General features: G+C 50.4%; 1 protein-coding gene across 1 annotated transcript in view; it reads left to right on the top strand.

Annotated features, from left to right (window-relative positions):
- The window catches only part of LOC144674006 (leucine-rich repeat-containing protein 71-like), a gene marked incomplete at its 5' end in the record, with an annotated part of 47,799 nt that overhangs the window by 26,731 nt on the left and 6,440 nt on the right, over positions 1-14,628 (top strand). Inside the window, 2 exons of the mRNA XM_078535583.1 lie at positions 3,813-3,912; positions 8,441-8,562. Coding sequence (XP_078391709.1) covers positions 3,813-3,912; positions 8,441-8,562 — 222 coding nt within the window. The remainder of the gene's footprint in view (positions 1-3,812; positions 3,913-8,440; positions 8,563-14,628) is intronic.

Genomic DNA, 14,628 nt, shown 5'->3' with positions numbered 1-14,628 from the left:
ATAAGGCCAAACCCATGAGTCTCACAGCTCCAGACTCTCTCTCACAGCCACTGAGTCTCACTGCTCCAGTCTCTCTCTCTCTCCCACAGTCACTGAGTCTCACTGCTCCAGTCTCTCTCTCTCTCCCACAGTCACTGAGTCTCACTGCTCCAGACTCTCTCTCACAGTCACTGAGTCTCACTGCTCCAGTCTCTCTCACAGTCACTGAGTCTCACTGCTCCAGTCTCTCTCTCTCTCCCACAGTCACTGAGTCTCACTGCTCCAGTCTCTCTCTCTCTCCCACAGTCACTGAGTCTCACTGCTCCAGTCTCTCTCTCTCCCACAGTCACTGAGTCTCACTGCTCCAGTCTCTCTCTCTCCCACAGTCACTGAGTCTCACTGCTCCTGTCTCTCTCTCTCCCACAGTCACTGAGTCTCACTGCTCCAGTCTCTCTCTCTCTCCCACAGTCACTGAGTCTCACTGCTCCAGTCTTTCTCTCTCCCACAGTCACTGAGTCTCACTGCTCCAGTCTCTCTCTCCCACAGTCACTGAGTCTCACTGCTCCAGTCTCTCTCTCTCCCACAGTCACTGAGTCTCACTGCTCCAGTCTCTCTCTCTCCCACAGTCACTGAGTCTCACTGCTCCTGTCTCTCTCTCTCCCACAGTCACTGAGTCTCACTGCTCCAGTCTCTCTCTCCCACAGTCACTGAGTCTCACTGCTCCAGTCTCTCTCTCTCCCACAGTCACTGAGTCTCACTGCTCCAGAATCTCTCCCACAGTCACTGAGTCTCACTGCTCCAGTCTCTCTCTCTCCCACAGTCACTGAGTCTCACTGCTCCAGTCTCTCTCTCTCACAGTCACTGAGTCTCACTGCTCCAGTCTCTCTCTCTCTCCCACAGTCACTGAGTCTCACTGCTCCAGTCTCTCTCTCTCACAGTCACTGAGTCTCAGTGCTCCAGTCTCTCTCTCCCACAGTCACTGAGTCTCACTGCTCCAGTCTCTCTCTCTCACACAGCCACTGAGTCTCACTGCTCCAGTCTCTCTCCCACAGTCAGAGTCTCACTGCTCCAGTCTCTCTCTCTCCCACAGTCACTGAGTCTCACTGCTCCAGTCTCTCTCTCTCCCACAGTCACTGAGTCTCACTGCTCCAGTCTCTCTCTCTCCCACAGTCACTGAGTCTCACTGCTCCAGTCTCTCTCCCACAGTCACTGAGTCTCACTGCTCCAGTCTCTCACTCTCACAGTCACTGAGTCTCACTGCTCCAGTCTCTCTCTCTCTCACACAGTCACTGAGTCTCACTGCTCCAGTCTCTCTCTCCCACAGACAGAGTCTCACTACTCCAGTCTCTCTCTCCCACAGTCACTGAGTCTCACTGCTCCAGTCTCTCTCTCTCACACAGTCACTGAGTCTCACTGTTCCAGTCTCCCTCTCCCACAGACACTGAGTCTCACTGCTCCAGTCTCTCTCTCCCACAGTCACTGAGTCTCACTGCTCCAGTCTCTCTCTCTCCCACAGTCACTGAGTCTCACTGCTCCAGTCTCTCTCTCTCACACAGTCACTGAGTCTCACTGTTCCAGTCTCTCTCTCTCCCACAGTCAGAGTCTCACAGCTCCGGTCTCTCTCTCTCCCACAGTCACTGAGTCTCACTGCTCCAGTCTCTCTCTCTCCCACAGTCACTGAGTCTCACTGCTCCAGTCTCTCTCTCCCACAGTCACTGAGTCTCACTGCTCCAGTCTCTCTCTCCCACAGTCAGAGTCTCACTGCTCCAGTCTCTCTCTCTCCCACAGTCACTGAGTCTCACTGCTCCAGTCTCTCTCTCACACAGTCAGAGTCTCAGTGCTCCAGTCTCTCTCTCTCACAGTCACTGAGTCTCACTGCTCCAGTCTCTCTCTCTCCCACAGTCACTGAGTCTCAGTGCTCCAGTCTCTCTCTCACACAGTCAGAGTCTCAGTGCTCCAGTCTCTCTCTCTCACAGTCACTGAGTCTCACTGCTCCAGTCTCTCTCTCTCACACAGTCACTGAGTCTCACTGCTCCAGTCTCTCTCTCTCACACAGTCACTGAGTCTCACTGCTCCAGTCTCTCTCTCTCACAGTCACTGAGTCTCACTGCTCCAGTCTCTCTCTCCCACAGTCACTGAGTCTCACTGCTCCAGTCTCTCTCTCTCCCACAGTCACTGAGTCTCACTGCTCCAGTCTCTCTCTCTCCCACAGTCACTGAGTCTCACTGCTCCAGTCTCTCTCTCTCCCACAGTCACTGAGTCTCACTGCTCCAGTCTCTCTCTCCCACAGTCACTGAGTCTCACTGCTCCAGTCTCTCTCTCCCACAGTCACTGACTCTCACTGCTCCAGTCTCTCTCTCTCTCACAGTCACCGAGTCTCACTGCTCCAGTCTCTCTCTCCCACAGTCACTGAGTCTCACTGCTCCAGTCTCTCTCCCCCACAGTCACTGAGTCTCACTGCTCCAGTCTCTCTCCCCCACAGTCACTGAGTCTCACTGCTCCAGTCTCTCTCTCTCAGTCACTGAGTCTCACTGCTCCAGTCTCTCTCTCCCACAGTCACTGAGTCTCACTGCTCCAGTCTCTCTCTCTCTCCCACAGTCACTGAGTCTCACTGCTCCAGTCTCTCTCTCTCTCCCACAGTCACTGAGTCTCACTGCTCCAGTCTCTCTCTCTCCCACAGTCACTGAGTCTCACTGCTCCAGTCTCTCTGTCCCACAGTCACTGAGTCTCACTGCCCCAGTCTCTCTCTCCCACAGTCACTGTGTCTCACTGCTCCAGTCTCTCTCTCTCTCAGTCACTGAGTCTCACTGCTCAAGTCTCTCTCTCCCACAGTCACTGAGTCTCACTGCTCCAGTCTCTCTCTCTCACAGTCACTGAGTCTCACTGCTCCAGTCTCTCTCTCTCACACAGTCACTGAGTCTCACTGCTCCAGTCTCTCTCTCTCTCACAGTCACTGAGTCTCACTGCTCCAGTCTCTCTCTCTCAGTCACTGAGTCTCACTGCTCCAGTCTCTCTCTCTCCCACAGTCACTGAGTCTCACTGCTCCAGTCTCTCTCTCTCTCACAGTCACTGAGTCTCACTGCTCCAGTCTCTCTCTCCCACAGTAACTGAGTCTCACTGCTCCAGTCTCTCTCTCTCTCCCACAGTCACTGAGTCTCACTGCTCCAGTCTCTCTCTCTCACACAGTCACTGAGTCTCACTGCTCCAGTCTCTCTCTCCCACAGTCACTGAGTCTCACTGCTCCAGTCTCTCTCTCTCTCCCACAGTCACTGAGTCTCACTGCTCCAGTCTCTCTCTCTCACACAGTCACTGAGTCTCACTGCTCCAGTCTCTCTCTCTCCCACAGTCACTGAGTCTCACTGCTCCAGTCTCTCTCTCTCCCACAGTCACTGACTCTCACTTCTCCAGTCTCTCTCTCCCCCACAGTCACTGAGTCTCACTGCTCCAGTCTCATTCTCTCCCACAGTCACTGACTCTCACTGCTCCAGTCTCTCTCTCTCTCACAGTCACTGAGTCTCACTGCTCCAGTCTCTCTCTCCCACAGTCACTGAGTCTCACTGCTCCAGTCTCTCTCTCTCTCACAGTCACTGAGTCTCACTGCTCCAGTCTCTCTCTCTCCCACAGTCACTGAGTCTCACTGCTCCAGTCTCTCTCTCTCTCACAGTCACTGAGTCTCACTGCTCCAGTCTCTCTCTCCCACAGTCTCTGAGTCTCACTGCTCCCATCTCTCTCTCCCACAGTCACTGAGTCTCACTGCTCCAGTCTCCCTCCCCTTTAGCCTATGAGTCTCACTGCTTCAGCCGTAGTCACCGAGTCCTGTGTTCTCCCTGCAGGCTGCTGAGGTTTTGAATCCGTTAATTGATTTTGTCGAGCATCGGGATGGTAAAGTGTATCTCCCTGGAAACCTTTGCCTCATGAGCCTTAACCTGACGCGTAAGTGTGCCCTGGTGACCACGCGAAATAGTGAGCATTTTCCGTTAGCTTTAACTGGTCCTTACCTTGGCGTAGCTCCAGACAGTTGTGAAGTGTTCAGAGCTGTCTGCGATGATCGAGTCATAATCCTCTCCATACCTGTCGCCCTCTCTTTCCCAGAGATGATCTGCAGACCTCATTTCAAACACCCACACCCTCTGCCATTGCCCTAACTAACTGCCCACTACCACTTATATCTCAGTTTGTATAAATGAACTGAATTCTGGTGGCTTTCAGATATGTATTCTGCGCTGCCCGATGGGGTCTGCACACATCTTCTGCTCTGTTAGTTCAGGGTTTTTGCTGGTTAAACAAGTACACTAGAAATAGAAGCAGGAGTAGGCCATTCAGCCCCTCCGAGTCGTTCATTCAAATCAGGACTGATCCCCTGCACCATCTCCCGCTTCCTGTCCAACCCCATAACCCCCGTCATCCCCAAAAATCCTAGCGCTCTCAGTCTTCAAGATGTTGATCTGTGACCACCCAGTTCTCGATAGGATATAGCCCCCACCCCCCAAGCCATCTCCTTGTTATGCACCCCCGCCTCCACCCCCCATGAATTAATTTACTCCCCTCTCATTCCTCTGAAGTCCAGGGAGTATGGGCCCTTTCCACTCGATCTTCTCCAGCTCTCACCCTTGGAATGGACCTTGTGAAGCCTTGGTTCCCCCCCCCACCTAAGGCAAGTCTACCCTTCTCTGGGTAAGGAGACCAAAGCTGTGGTCTCACCCTAGGCGTTGTCTCACCAAAGCCCGATAGAATTCCAGAGAGACGCCCTTCCTCTTAGAGCAACCACCTTGCAGCAAAGGCTAACGCACCATTTATCTTCCATCCTGTGATTCTTGTGCAAGGCCATCCCCATCCTTCTGAACACCAACACTTACTAGTCCCTCACCTTTTGAAAAACATTCTGTGTTTCCATTTTCTTTCCCAAGTTGAAAAATGCTACGCCTTCCCGATTATGCCCCGTCTCCCGCCTTCTTGCCCAATCGCTGGACTGGTCTGCATCCCTTTGAAGCCTCCTGACCTCCACCTCACAGCTTATCTCCCTATCCAGCCGACTTGGATGTATTACAGTTGGTCCCCTGGCCTCAGGCCTTGATGTACCTTGTGAATAGCTGAACCCCCAGCTCCTCCCCTTGTGTCGCTCCACCAGCTACGTTCCACCAACCTGAAGCGACCCACCTGCCCCTGCCCCGGGTTCTCTGTGAGCCAGTCTTCAATCCATGTCCCCCCCCTCCCAATGCCAGAAACAATCATCTTGTGTTAACAGCCTCTTAAATGGCAGCTTCTCACACGCCGTCTAAATGTCCCAATATGTTCCGTCCATTTCCTCCGTCTTATCCACCCGGCTCACCAGAGCCTCAAAATAACCCCCAGGTCCCAGCGGTTTACCAACACCGAGCCCGCTGGTTAAATCAGTTGCCAGTAAAGGCTCTGCTGGTTAAATCAGTTGCCAGTAAAGGCTTTGCTGGTTAAATCAGTTGCCGGTGATGATTTTTCTGGTTAATTGAGTTGATGGTGGTAGTTTTGCTGGTTAATTGAGTTGCTGCTGGTGGTTTTGCTGGTTAGTTGAGTTGCTGTTGGTAGTTTTGCTGGTTAATTGAGTTGCTGGTGGTAGTTTTGCTGGTTAATTGATTTGCTGGTGGTTAATTGAGTTGCTGGTGGTGGTTTTGCCGGTTAATTGAGTTGCTGGTGGTTAATTGAGTTGCTGGTGGTGGTTTTGCTGGTTAATTGAGTTGCTGGTGGTCAATTGAGTTGCTGGCGGTGGTTTTGCTGGTTAATTGAGTTGCTGGTGGTTAATTGAGTTGCTGGTGGTGCTTTTGCTGGTTAATTGAGTTGCTGGTGGTTAATTGAGTTGCTGGTGGTGGTTTTGCTAGTTAATTGAGTTGCTGGTGGTAGTTTTGCTGGTTAATTGATTTGCTGGTGGTTAATTGAGTTGCTGGTGGTGGTTTTGCTGGTTAATTGAGTTGCTGGTGGTTAATTGAGTTGCTGGTGGTGGTTTTGCTGGTTAATTGAGTTGCTGGTGGTTAATTGAGTTGCTGGTGGTGGTTTTGCTGGTTAATTGAGTTGCTGGTGGTTAATTGAGTTGCTGGTGGTGGTTTTGCTGGTTAATTGAGTTGCTGGTGGTTAATTGAGTTGCTGGTGGTGGTTTTGCTGGTTAATTGAGTTGCTGGTGGTTAATTGAGTTGCTGGTGGTGGTTTTGCTGGTTAATTGAGTTACTGGTGGTTAATTAAGTTGCTGGTGGTGGTTTTGCTGGCTAATTGAGTTGCTGGTGGTGTTTTTTCTGGTTAATTGAGTTGCTGGTGGTGGTTTTGCTGGTTAATTGAGTTGCTGGTGGTAGTTTGGCTGGTTAATTGAGATTTCTGGTGGTTAATTGAGTTGTTGGTGGTAGTTTTGCTGGCTAATTGAGTTGCTGGTGGTTAATTGAGTTGCTGGAGATGGTTTTGCTGGTTAATTGAGTTGCTGGTGGTTAATTGAGTTGGTGATGGTTTTGCTGGTTAATTGAGTTGCTGGTGGTTAATTGAGTTGCTGCTGGTGGTTTTTCTGGTTAATTGAGTTGCTGGTGGTGGTTTTTCTGGTTAATTGAGTTGCTGGTGGTGGCTTTGCTGGTTAATAGAGTTGCTGGTGGTTAATTGAGTTGCTGGTGGTGGTTTTGCTGGTTAATTGAGTTGCTGGTGGTAGTTTTGCTGGTTAATTCAGATTGCTGGTGGTTAATTGAGTTGCTGGTGGTAGTTTTGCTGGCTAATTGAGTTGCTGGTGGTTAATTGATTTGCTGGAGGTGGTTTAGCTGGTTAATTGAGTTGCTGGTGGTTAATTGAGTTGCTGGTGGTTAATTGAGTTGCTGGTGGTTAATTGAGTTGGTGGTGATTTTGCTGGTTAATTGAGTTGCTGGTGGTTAATTGAGTTGCTGGTGGTAGTTTTGCTGGTTAATTGAGTTGCTGGTGGTTAATTGAGTTGCTGGAGGTGGTTTTGTTGGTTAATTGAGTTGCTGGTGGTAGATTTGCTGCTTAATTGAGTTGCTGGTGGTTAATTGAGTTGCTGGTGATGGTTTTGCTGGTTAATTGAGTTGCTGGTGGTGGTTTTGCCAGTTAATTGAGATTGCTGGTGGTTAATTGAGTTACTGGCGGTGGTTTTTCTGGTTAATTGAGTTGCCGGTGGTGGTTTTTCTGGTTAATTGAGTTGCTGGTGGTGGCTTTGCTGGTTAATTGAGTTGCTGGTGGTTAATTGAGTTGCTGGTGGTGGTTTTGCTGGTTAATTGAGTTGCTGGTGGTAGTTTTGCTGGTTAATTCAGATTGCTGGTAGTTAATTGAGTTGCTGGTGGTAGTTTTTCTGGTTAATTGAGTTGCTGGTGGTGGTTTTTCTGGTTAATTGAGTTGCTGGTGGTGGCTTTGCTGGTTGATTGAGTTGCTGGTGGTTAATTGAGTTGCTGGTGGTGGTTTTGCTGGTTAATTGAGTTGCTGGTGGTAGTTTTGCTGGTTAATTCAGATTGCTGGTGGTTAATTGAGTTGCTGGTGGTAGTTTTGCTGGCTAATTGAGTTGCTGGTGGTTAATTGATTTGCTGGAGGTGGTTTAGCTGGTTAATTGAGTTGCTGGTGGTTAATTGAGTTGCTGGTGGTTAATTGAGTTGCTGGTGGTTAATTGAGTTGGTGGTGATTTTACTGGTTAATTGAGTTGCTGGTGGTTAATTGAGTTGCTGGTGGTAGTTTTGCTGGTTAATTGAGTTGCTGGTGGTTAATTGAGTTGCTGGAGGTGGTTTTGTTGGTTAATTGAGTTGCTGGTGGTAGATTTGCTGCTTAATTGAGTTGCTGGTGGTTAATTGAGTTGCTGGTGATGGTTTTGCCGGTTAATTGAGTTGCTGGTGGTGGTTTTGCCGGTTAATTGAGATTGCTGGTGGTTAATTGAGTTGGTGGCGGTGGTTTTGCTGGTTAATTGAGTTGCTGGTGGTGGTTTTGCCGGTTAATTGAATTGCTGATGGTAGATTTGCTGATTAATTGAGTTGCTGGTGGTGGTTTTGCCATTTAATTGAGTTGCTGGTGGTTAATTGAGTTGCTGGCGGTGGTTTTGCTGGTTAATTGAGTTGCTGGTGGTAGTTTTGCTGGTTAATTGAGTTGCTGGCGGTGGTTTTGCTGGTTAATTGAGTTGCTGGTGGTAGTTTTGCTGGTCACATCAGGTGCTGGTGGTAGTTTTGCTGGTTAATTGAGTTGCTGGTGGTAGTTTTCCTGGATAAGTCAGTTGTTGGTGGTAGCTTTATTAGTTAAGTCAGTTGCTGGTGGTAGCTTTGCTGGTTACCTCAGTTGCCAGTGGTAGTTTTTCTGGTTAAGTCAGTTGCTGGTGGTAGCTTTGCTGGTTACCCCAGTTGCCAGTGGTAGTTTTTCTTGTTAAGTCAGTTTCTGGTGGTAGCTTTTCTGGTTAAGTCAGTTGCTGGTGGTAGTTTTGCTGGTTAACTGAGTTCCTGGTGGTGATTGGTTTCTCTTTCTGTCTCAGATAATCAGATTACGGAGACTGGTCTGAAAGCTTTCCTGACGACGGTTAAAACGCAGACACATAATGTGAAGCAGAGCCCTGATGGCAGGACAACCAGTGGACTGTTGAGGCTGTTGATAACGGTGAGTCATATTGTTCCTGTGTGTCAAATTCACGCTGTGAAAATCTAACCATAGCCAGAGAGCAGCTCCTGGAGGATTACACAGCACATGGTGGACAGGGGAAGAGGGTTAGATGGCACACAGTGGGACAGGGTTAGAAACGCACAGGACAGGGGTGGAGGGGGGCAGTTAGAGGGTGCAAAATACGGGGGGCATAACCTGCCTCCAACTTTCTCAAGGAGGCAGGTCGAGTGAGTGACCCACTCCCCAGAGGCAGATCGAGTGACTGACCCACTCCCCAGAGACAGATCGAGTGAGTGACCCACTCCCCAGAGGCTGATCGAGTGACTGACCCACTCCCCAGAGACAGATCGAGTGACTGACCCACTCCCCAGAGACAGATCGAGTGACTGACCCACTCCCCAGAGACAGATCGAGTGACTGACCCACTCCTCAGAGACAGATCGAGTGACTGACCCACTCCTCAGAGACAGATCGAGTGACTGACCCACTCCCCAGAGACAGATCGAGTGAGTGACCCACTCCCCAGAGACAGATCGAGTGACTGACCCACTCCCCAGAGACAGGTCGAGTGAGTGACCCACTCCTCAGAGGCAGGTCGAGTGACTGACCCACTCCTCAGAGACAGGTCGAGTGAGTGACCCACTCCTCAGAGGCAGGTCGAGTGACTGACCCACTCCCCAGAGACAGATCGAGTGAGTGACCCACTCCCCAGAGACAGGTCGAGTGACTGACCCACTCCCCAGAGACAGATCGAGTGACTGACCCACTCCCCAGAGGCTGATCGAGTGAGTGACCCACTCCTCAGAGACAGATCGAGTGACTGACCCACTCCTCAGAGGCAGGTCGAGTGACTGACCCACTCCTCAGAGGCAGGTCGAGTGAGTGACCCACTCCCCAGAGACAGATCGAGTGACTGACCCACTCCTCAGAGACAGATCGAGTGACTGACCCACTCCTCAGAGGCAGATCGAGTGAGTGACCCACTCCTCAGAGGCTGATCGAGTGACTGACCCACTCCTCAGAGGCAGATCGAGTGAGTGACCCACTCCTCAGAGACAGATCGAGTGACTGACCCACTCCCCAGAGACAGATCGAGTGAGTGACCCACTCCTCAGAGACAGATCGAGTGACTGACCCACTCCCCAGAGACAGATCGAGTGAGTGACCCACTCCTCAGAGACAGATCGAGTGAGTGACCCACTCCTCAGAGACAGATCGAGTGAGTGACCCACTCCCCAGAGACAGATCGAGTGAGTGACCCACTCCTCAGAGGCTGATCGAGTGACTGACCCACTCCTCAGAGGCTGATCGAGTGAGTGACCCACTCCTCAGAGGCTGATCGAGTGACTGACCCACTCCTCAGAGGCTGATCGAGTGACTGACCCACTCCTCAGAGACAGATCGAGTGACTGACCCACTCCTCAGAGACAGGTCGAGTGACTGACCCACTCCTCAGAGGCTGATCGAGTGAGTGACCCACTCCTCAGAGACAGGTCGAGTGACTGACCCACTCCTCAGAGGCTGATCGAGTGAGTGACCCACTCCTCAGAGACAGATCGAGTGAGTGACCCACTCCCCAGAGACAGATCGAGTGACTGACCCACTCCCCAGAGACAGATCGAGTGACTGACCCACTCCCCAGAGACAGATCGAGTGACTGACCCACTCCTCAGAGACAGATCGAGTGAGTGACCCACTCCTCAGAGGCAGGTCATTCATTTAAATATGTTCATGAGGACGTGTTCCCAGGGCTCAGGAAAACAAGCAGCTAAAAGGAGACAAGATCGTCCGGCTTCAGTAAGTGGGTGACTTTTATCTTCATTACTGCTTCCAGGAAGGGTGGTGTTTCTCCAATCTACCTTCCCCCTCCACCCACCGCCCATCCCTTCATCCTTCTCGATCCTCCTGCAGCCTTTGACCCCGGTTGACCACCCCCTCCTCCTCCATCACCTCCCCACTGTTGTCCAGCTGGGTGGGACCTGCTCTCACCTGATCCCCATTCTTATCTACCCAACCGCAGTCCGAGAATCGCTTGCAATGGCTTCTCTTCCTGATTTACCCCCTCCTCTAGGATTTACCCTTGGCTGTCCCCCATTTCTCATCTACAGGCTGCCTATCAAAGACAACATTCCGAAGCACAATGTCACTTCCCACATCCACGCTGACCACATCCACCTCGACCAGACAACGTCTCCCTCAACCCCTCCATTGTCTCTAAATTGTCTGGCTTCCAATCCTGGACCAGCAGGAATTTCCTCCAACTGAATATAGGGAAGACCAAAGCCATTTTCTTCTGTTGTCACCACAAACTCTGTTCCCTAGTCACCGATTTCTCAGAGGCTGATCCAGAATGTTCCCTTTTGGTGCCATTTTGACATTTTTAAAAAATTCATTCATGGGATGTGAGCGTCGCTGGCCGGGCCTAGCATTTATTGCCCATCCCTAATTGCCCCCTTGAGAAGGTGGTGGGTGAGCTGCCTTCTTGAGCCGCTGCAGTCCCGTGTGGTGTAGGTACACCCACCGTGCTGTTAGGGAGGGAGCTCCAGGATTTGGACCCAGCGACAGTGAAGGAACAGCTGATATATTTCCAAGTGAGGATGGTGAGTGGCTTGGAGGGGAACTTCCAGGTGGTGGTGTTCCCCATGTGTCTGCTGCCCCTTGTCCTTCTAGATGGTAGTGGTCGTGGGTTTGGAAGGTGCTGTCTAAGGAGCCTTGGTGAGTTGCTGCAGTGCATCTTGTAGATGGTACACACACTGCTGCTACTGTGCATCGGTGGTGGAGGGAGTGAATGTTTGCGGATGGGGTGCCCATCAAGCGGGGCTGCTTTGTCCTGGATGGTGTCGAGCTTCTTGAGTGTTGTGGGAGCTGCACTCATCCAGGCAAGTGGGGAGTATTCCATCACACTCCTGACTTGTGCCTTGTAGATGGTGGACAGGCTTTGGGGAGTCAGGAGGTGAGTTACTCACCACAGGATTCCCAGCCTCTGACCTGCTCTTGTAGCCACAGTATTTATATGGCTGGGTCCAGTTCAGTTTCTGGTCAATGGTAACCCCCAGGATGTTGATAGTGGGGGATTCAGTGATGGTAATGCCATTGAATGTCAAGGGGTGATGGTTGGATTCTCTCTTGTTGGAGATGGTCATTGCCTGGCACTTGTGTGGCACGAATGTTACTTGCCACTTGTCAGCCCAAGCCTGGATATTGTCCAGGTCTTGCTGCATTTGGACATGGACTGCTTCAGTATCTGAGGAGTCGCGAATGGTGCTGAACATTGTGCAATCATCAGCGAACATCCCCACTTCTGACCTTCTGATGGAAGGAAGGTCATTGATGAACTTCCAACCCTATATCCACGCCATCACTAAACCACCTAATTCAGCCTCTGTAACTTTGCCCGACTCAGCCTCTCCCTCATCTAATTCACTGCTGAAACTCTCATCCACGTCTTCGTTACCTCCAGACTCGAGTTTTCCAACGCCTGGCTGCTCTCCCACATTCAACCCGCCATCAAATTCAGCTTATCCAACACTCTCCTGCCGTACCAAATCCCCTTCACCATCACTCCTGTGCTCGCTGACAGAAACTGACTCCTAATTAGGCAACACTTCAATTTTAATCCTTTTCAAATTCTTCTCTACCCTCATCCCTGCCTCTCTCTGTAACCTCCTGCAACTCCACAATCCTCCGAGCTATCTGCACTCCGCTAATTCTAGCCCCTTGAGCGTCCCCGAATTTAATCGCACCAGCATTGGTGGCCAAACCTTCAGCTGCCAAGATCTCTGGAACTCCCTCCCTCAACCTCATCATCTCTCTACTCATCTCTCCTCCTTTAAGATGCTCCTTAAAACCTTTTTAGCTTTTTGGTCGCCTCCTAATATCCCCTGTGTAGCTCGATGTCAAACTTTGTCTGCTCGCACTCCTGTGAGCCACCTTCAGGCTTTTTCGGAAGAAGATAAGAAATAGGAGCGGACGGAGGCCATTCAGCCCCTCGAGCCTGCTCCACTATTCAATAAGATCATGGCTGATCTCTTACCTCAATTCCACCTTCCTTCCCTATCCCTGTATCCCTTAATCCCCGTAGCACTCAACAATCTACCACAGGAACAGAAGGAATAGGAGCAGGAGGAGACCAAAACCAGCTCCGCCATCCTGGGTTTCAGTTCCATTTTCCCGCCCACTCTCTGTACCCTCCCCAAGCTCTGTCTTGAACATGCTCAATGACTGAGCAACCACAGCTCTCTGGGCTTGGGAATCCCAAAGACTCCAGGATTCCTTAAGTAAAAAAGAAAATTCTCCCCATCACAGTCCTAAATGACTGACCCCCTAGTCTGAGGCTGTGACCCTGTGTTCTTGACTCCCAGCCAAGGGCAAACATATTTTCAACATCTTCCCTGTCAAGCCCCTTAGGAATTTTATATGCTTCAATTAGACAACCTCTCCCCCCCCTGGGGAATATAGATCTAGGATAGTTTTTATCCGCTCGTCCATGGGGTGTGGGCGAGACTAGCATTTAATGCCCGTCCCTAATTGCCCCCTTGAACTGAGGGTCTCGCTCGGCCATTTCAAGGGGGGGCAGTTAAGAGTCGACCACGCGGCTGTGGGGTCTGGAGTCACGTGTAGGCCAGACTGGGTAAGGAGGGCAGATTTCCCTCCCCTAAAGGGGCATGAGTGACCCAGATGGGGTTTTTATGACATGGTTGTCATTGGACTTTTAATTCCAGATTTTTATTGAATTCGAATACCTCTGTCTGCCGGGGTGGGATTCGAACCTGGGTCCCCCGGTGGCAATACCACTGCACCACTGCCTCCCCAGTCCTGTCATCCCAGGGACCAGTCTAGTGAACCTTCTTTGCACTCCCTCTAGGCCAAGTGTGTCTTCCCTTAGGTAAGGAGACCAAAACTGAACACTGAGCTCCACCAACACTCTGCCTCATTGTAGTAAGGCTTCTTGACTCTTATACTCCGATCCTTTGTAAGAACAGCCAACATATCATTTGCCTTTCTAATTGCTTACTGTATCTGCGTGTGAACTGTCTGTGGTTCATGTACGAGCACACCCAGATTCTCAGAATGCAAACATTACCCAGTCCCTCTCAATTCAAAAAGATATTCGACTTTTTCCTTTCCCACTAAATTGGATAACTTCACCTGGACTACATTATATCCCATTTGCCATTGCTCTTGGGAAGAATGAAGCTATTGTTTTCAGTCTTCACTCCAAACTCCGTTTCCTAGCTACTGACTCCATCCCTCTCCCCTCCCTGGTAACAGTCTGAGAGTAAGCCAGCCTACTTGAAACCTCGGTGTCGCAACTGATCCCAAGGTGAACTTCTGACTACATATTTGCTCCGTCACCAAGACCGCCTGTTAAAACCCAGATAAGAGGAACGCACTGTCTGTCTCTCGTTCCGCTGCTCCACTCCACAGCAATGTGGTCGACTCTTAAATACCCTCTGAACAAGGGCAGTTAGGGATGGACAATAAATGCTGGCCAAGCCAGCGGCACTCATCCCACTAGCCAAAAGGCCAAATTTATGCTTTCTCTATGAATCACAGAATGACCACCCGATGCCCAGGATTCTTCAATAAACAACAACATTATTAGTTTGTTATAAAACCAGGCTTGTCAAGTAGAAAGGCAGAGCATATTAACATACAGTATGAAATATGAAACTATAATAATTACTTTAAATACCCTAACTCGTGCTCTCTCTCAGACACACACACACACTTTCTCTCTCTCTCTCTCTCTCTCTCACGCTCACATGCCCGCTCTCACAAGCTCACACTAAAATAAAACAGGAATTCTGCCAAAAGGTTATAAATCAATGGCTCAAGGGAAAAGGATAGATGGTGGAGTCCTTGTAATGGTATCTGGGCTGTTTGGTTCGTCTCTCAGCGCTGGCCTGGGAAACAGTCGATAACTTTTGCACTACTTTTTCAGGGGGGACTTCAGGGAAAACTTGCAGTCAGTCAATTTCAGAACGTAGAGCGACTTTGGAGCAATGTCCATCTCCCTTTAGCTTCACGATGGATCTGGAGCTTCAGGATCTGCTGTCTTCT

This window comes from Cetorhinus maximus, unplaced genomic scaffold, assembly GCF_964194155.1.
Source record: "Cetorhinus maximus unplaced genomic scaffold, sCetMax3.hap1.1 HAP1_SCAFFOLD_536, whole genome shotgun sequence".
NCBI classification, from domain to species: Eukaryota; Metazoa; Chordata; class Chondrichthyes; order Lamniformes; family Cetorhinidae; genus Cetorhinus; species Cetorhinus maximus.
Note: the sequence above shows the minus strand (reverse complement) of the source record. Positions and strands in the feature narration are given on the sequence as shown.